The 6,000-nt window shown below is 42.6% G+C and overlaps 1 protein-coding gene across 1 annotated transcript in view; it reads left to right on the top strand.

Moving 5' to 3' along the window:
- The window catches only part of LOC104909304 (rab GTPase-activating protein 1-like), a 30,704-nt gene extending 29,030 nt beyond the window's left edge, over window positions 1-1,674 (top strand). The window contains exons 9-10 of the mRNA XM_019618387.1: window positions 837-987; window positions 1,657-1,674. Of these exons, the coding sequence (XP_019473932.1) occupies window positions 837-987; window positions 1,657-1,674 (169 nt within the window). The remainder of the gene's footprint in view (window positions 1-836; window positions 988-1,656) is intronic.
- The last annotated feature ends 4,326 nt before the right edge of the window (window positions 1,675-6,000 follow it).

A 6,000-nucleotide genomic window follows, 5' to 3' on the forward strand; every position in this document is an offset into this window, starting at 1 on the left:
GCAAGAGTAGCATCAATTCACACAGCCTTCTTGCTGCACTGTTAGGAAAACTGTCATAATAAATCAAGCCTAGGTTTAATCTACAGCAGTAAACACCATTATCTCAGAAAGGATTTTTGAATATCTGTGTCTGAACGCTGTGCAGTGTTGTGCGCGCAGTGGTTTTATCCTGAAGGCATGGACTTAGTTGTGAAAAATACCCTGCCTTCAGTATTCGATCTGTGTGGTTACAGCCTCCTCACGTTTGTGTGTGCCCACTTCTGAGGGTTACTGAGGGGTGCTGGGGGCAGGGAAGAGCCAGCCTGGTGCTGCAGCATTGCCTGGTGGCTGTGCAGCCTCACGGGCAGCTGTGGGTGCTGGCATTTTAGCAAGCTGCATGCCAGGGCTGCTGTGTGATTTGCTGTGTGCTCTTGGAACTTGGGATAAGAGCAGGACTGTAAATCTTTCTGTTAGCACTTAAAGTCACCTTCTGATTGCTCACAAAATGCCGTTCCCGATGCAGGGAACTTATGCTAAACACATCTCACATACAGTTTAGTTTTCCCTTTTCAATTCAGCTTCTTTTTTATTGACCGGTATAGTTCAGTTTCTGCAGTTTATTATTTTAATTGTCATTACCATTTCTCATCTTCCCTGGAATAACTTTGGAAACCACTATATTTTGCCATCGGTTCTCGCTGTAAATCCTTGCTTCCCATTTGACAAATACTAATTAGTATGACCCGTGGAAGAAATGTTCAAAGCTGACGACTCTTAGATTTCAGAGCATGGCTGGAAAGCTTGAACACTTTTTCTGTTCATGTAATGTAACAGGTGAATGGTTCTCTGTTTCTCAGGCACAATAACCTTGTGGTGAGACCCAATGGATTGTCCACACTGGTGAAGAGAGGAGTTCCTGAAGCACTCAGGGCAGAGGTTTGGCAGCTGCTGGCAGGATGCCACGACAATGAGGCAATGCTGGATAAGTACAGAATTCTCATCACAATGGTAAGTGTTTTTTTTATTTTTATTTTCCTCTTCTCTGTTTTGAGGAATTAAAATGAATTCTACAGAGTGGCAATTTTATTCGGTGGCAAAGTAGCAGAAAAGTGGAGCGTTTTGGCTTGTTTGAAGCAACTGAAGTTGTGATGGTGACTTTACCTCCTGCCAGGGGTACCTGCTAATGACATTAACAGTAGAAACTCCTGACCTGTATCTGTAGTAATACTTGACATTTAGTTTTCTGTTCGCTTGCTGAGCTGATAATAAGCACGTCAGCTTCTTGTCCAGGTGTTTGCTTTTTAAATTCATGCCTTTGTTTTTCAGCTGTTTCCGTTTACTCTGTGTCTTATTTCCCTACTTTTTAGTAAGAAATAAGAATACAAACCCGAGTGGTTTTTATTTTGTTGTTTAAAAAAGAAGCTTAGAAATATTTTCCTTAAGAGGAGACCAATCTCCTTGTGGTACAGATGGTTTGAGAGGATTGTGTCAGTAATCTATTCCTGTTCTGCACGCCGATGCTACCAGTGCAGTCAGTGAAGACTTGAAGTTGTCTGTGGTGTTGTCCCAGACTGCTTAAAGCTGTAATCTAAAGATTGAGGACCACTGGGTTATGCTGGCAAAAACTTTGTGCGGTGTGAGTACGTTCACTTTTTGTGATTCTGCAATTCACTGCAGGGTGCTCATGCACTCTGAGGGGGAAAAAAAAAGTGGTATCAAGAATGGTCAGAGTGGCACAAATAGGTGAATACAAATCTGTATGGTGATCAAAGAAAATGGTGGATTTATTGTATGGAGAATGAATCACATGTCCACAGAAAAGTTCTGGGGTTGCTAGTAAACGCTTCCTTTCATAATGTTGTGACATCTTTTTGATGCTTGTCCTGTTTGTCTGACCTACCAGCTTCATCGGTCAAGTTTAAAAAGTCCCAGAGTGAGATCTGCCATCATGACTTCTTTTCCTTTACCAATTAATAAAGTTATTTTGATGGTGTACATTTTTCTTTTTGATGTGCTGCTTGGGTTGTATTTTCCTTGGAAACCATTCGCAGGACATCTGTCAGCTGTATGTTGCATCAAAGCCACCTCCATTATTTTTCTGCTTGCTTTCCAAAAGTGGCAAATATGTTTGTTTCACTGTGGAGGAGGGAATGGAGAGCTTCTAAAATACAAATCTGATCTTGAAGCTAGGGTCTCACGCCTTGAAAATACCTTGCCACGTTTGGCCTTTTCGTGGTAGAAGTATTTTGGTGGTGTGCATTTTGGAAGATGATAGATGCTGCACACACTGGTATGAATTATGGAACGATTTGCTGAAGCATTTGTGCAAATTCAGTTTTCTTCTGAAATAAATCTATTCTGAAATCATAAGCTTTCTTCTGTTGCCAATGCGCATGTAGCTACTGGTGATAACATCAGCCAGCATACATTGGATGAAAGAGTTCATAAAAATAAGTGAATGGGAGAGCTACTGTGCCAAACTAAAGATAAGGCCTGTTGTTGGTTGGATGCAATAGAAGAACTTGTCAGACTTTTTGTAGGAACTTTCTGTGCTATATCTGAAGAAAAACAGTTTCAGTTTTGTGTGCTTGTAAAGTGAATTAAGCTACCTAAGGATTGTCATACGTATATTCTTCTCCCAGTCCTGCTGAAAGCTTTCTGGTAGCAGTATTTTATATGTATCAATGATGAGATGCATGTTCAAGAGCTTTGTAATGTGAGTATTACTCAATTGTTCACTTTCTTCTGTATGACAGAGCAGAACTGATTTTTCTGCATTGTTTGTGCACTGCTGTCCCAATATACGAACACGTGCGTGATTTCTTCCATAATTAACTCTTCTTCCCATCAGATATATAGCTTTCATTTTGATTCTTTCCACTTGTGCATGCATCTGGGCAGTTTCATTGTCTCCTTGCCTACTTCTGAATTTTCAGTAAGCAGTGCATCCTTGAGCATCTTCCTTTAAGACACTGCTACATGGTAAGAGATGGCAGTGTTCTGAGAGTCAGGTGTGTCAGAGGTGGGAGCAACATCTGTGCCATGCCCTGCTGCCTGCTTGCCCCTGGTACAGCTCTCCCTGACCCAGCTGCCTGCTTGCTTTGGAGCTGCAGCCATGCTGTCCCACGCTGCTCCATCTCCTAGCTTCTTGTCACAGCTCTCTCCCAACACCCTGGCCCGTTTTCTATCATCCAGCCTCACCAGTACTGTTCTGTTGAGCTGCCAATTGCACTGCCTCAGGAAGAGTGAAGACACCTGGAAATCAATGGAAGAAGCTCTTCACGTGGAGATTTGTAAGGAAGGTTTATGTAGGCGCAGGTGTGCTTTTCTTTGCCCGGTGACCAAAACAACATGGCTAAACAGCGTCGCTGTGCGTACCGTTCTACAGTGCTGCAGTCATTAACTTAGCATTAGCCATTACTTCCTGGTAATGTAAGGAATGCTGGGCAGTTTCCTTGAATATATTTCTTGACTATAATAGCACATTTGATTGTATGAGATCTACAAAATTTTTTTTCTAAAGCAAATTGTAGAGGACTAACTTGAGGAACAAATCTTGAAAACTGTCATTTTACTGTCACAGGTTCTATGTTGAACTGATAGTTAGGGTTACCTGTGTTGGGCATGTGATACCTGATCTATGGATGCATCTTCTGGGCGACACAGAGAAACATATTAAATGCTGGAGCTTTAAAACTACTGGGTGAGTCCTGGGAAACTGCTTGCTGGGGAAGGAGAACAGTGTTGATAGATTTAAAATGTGTCTCTTGTGAATGGTAGCACGATCTCAATATAAAGATTTACTACATTTGTGTGATACAAACACGCCCTTTCTGTTAGGGGAATATTTGGTTCACTATTTTCTGTTGGGGGTGAATAATTTGGGTTTTGATTTAGTGTTTCAGTTCAACACAAAAAGAAAAATGTCTGACCTAGTTAGAAAAATCAGTGCTGTTCTTACTGTCTCGAAAAGGTAAGTCCTGTCATCCCCTGTACTGGAGGTCAGCAGGCTGCTGAGAGCATCATTTCCAATCCCAGAGCCTTCTCATGGTGGCATGTTTCCTATCTCTGGTTGGGGGTTCTGGGAGGGCAGGGAGGGAGGAGCACTTCTGTGCTGAGAAATACTTCCTTACTGACAAGCCACACTTGCTCTGTCTTACATCTCCTGCTGAGTTCCAGCTTGGTGATTGCTGTGAGCCTCTCAGAAATCTTGACTGGAGCACAATAGCAGGCCTTGCATACAATTTCAGAAAGTGGGAGTTGTGATTTGGCAGTGTTTCATTTCTGGCACATATGTAAATCTGTACTGTATAAAAATTCACTGCAGTTACCTTTATGACATGTGAGCCACGGGCTTCTGACCCTGCTGCATGTGGCACCGTGCAGAGGGGAAAAGATGTGCATTAGCAGAGATAAATATGTATGTCTCTCCATTTTGTAAGGAAGAAACAAATGCAAATCACTGAGAAAACTGCTTATGTGATGATAAAGAAGGGATAATACTGGTACTTACAGAGTTCCTGTAAAGTCATGTCAGGTCTGTTTGTTAGATGGAGATGAGCAGGGCCAGCGCACAAGTATGGGTCACTTCAGTGGTGGAGGTTTTCTCCTGTGTGTGTGACAGGAGCTCTTGTTCACCTTCCCATTCCCTCTCAAGTTGCTCAGGTGGACTTTTTCCATGGTGAGATATATTTGGAGCTCCCATAAATTAAGCAGTGGCAAGGCACAGTTTACCCCATTTGCGACTGATGTGACGGGTAGTGGTTTTCAGCAGTCGTGATGCTCTGTCACACCTCACTCTGACCCTGTCAGAACTGATCTGTAAATGGTTAGCAATCTGCTGTCACTTGATAGCAGCAATAAGGTAATATTTGCTTGACTTCTTTTAATGCCAGTTTGTTAGCATAGGTAGAAAATGGGATGTGGAGGAGATTACAAATGAGCCACTGTGTCCAATCTGATGTGATAAAATGCAGTTGGCTTTGAAACTGGTGCCTTGATGCCACGTTTTTTATTTGTGTGAAAGGATGGCATTGAAGCTGTTTAGCTGTGGATTGAGAGAATTACCTAGATAGAAAAAGACTATTTTAGTTGAATGGAAAATTAACCAAGCTTGTTATTTGCAGCTATACCAAAGGCTATGAAACTAGTACCAGGAAGAGGAATATCTTTTGTCTCAATGGCATTGTGCAGGGTTCCACTGCTCAGTGCTCTGAGACTAATTAATCAGTAAGGGAGGCTAATTAAAAAGATGACTGTTCACCAGCTGCCACAGCAGATTGGTTAATGGACTGAAACATTAGAGTATTTTCGTGGCAAATATTTGTGTTCAGAATTCTGCATCTGTTTGACCTCAGTGAAAATGGGAGAGCTGTTTACCCCTCTTTGTGGAGTGGAGCAACTTCTGGGTTTTCTGCTTGGTTCCATGGGGATTGTCCTTGCCATCTGAGCTCTGCCTACTGAGCAGGCTGATTGCCAACAGAGAGCATCCAGAATGGCATATAAACTGTGTGCTTTTCTTTCTTGTTTTTTTTTTTGTTTGTTTGTTTTTTTCCCCAGCAGTTTTTTGAAAATGTGTCAGTGTAGTGAAGTCATTATTCCAAAATGACTGGCAACTTTTCTTCTGAGATGTGTTCTGATGGCAAATACCTATGGAAAATCATAAATGTCCCTCCTTTGGTGGAAAGAGAGAAAGAATCTTAAGATCTTTGATTGTCTCACAGAATCACAGAATCACAGAATTGTAGGGGTTGGAAGGGACCTCTAGAGATCATCGAGACCAACCCCCCTGCCAAAGCAGGTTCCCTACACCAGGTCGCACAGGTAGGCGTCCAGGCGAGACTTGAATATCTCCAGAGAAGGAGACTCCACAACCTCCCTGGGCAGCCTGTTCCAGTGCTCCGTCACCCTCACCGTGAAGAAGTTCTTACGCACATTCGTGCGAAACTTCCTATGCTGCAGCTTATGTCCGTTTCCCCTCGTCCTGTCTCCACGTACCACTGAAAAGAGACTGGCCTCACC

The sequence above is a fragment of the Meleagris gallopavo genome, chromosome 10, assembly GCF_000146605.3.
Source record: "Meleagris gallopavo isolate NT-WF06-2002-E0010 breed Aviagen turkey brand Nicholas breeding stock chromosome 10, Turkey_5.1, whole genome shotgun sequence".
In the NCBI taxonomy this organism is placed as follows: domain Eukaryota; kingdom Metazoa; phylum Chordata; class Aves; order Galliformes; family Phasianidae; genus Meleagris; species Meleagris gallopavo.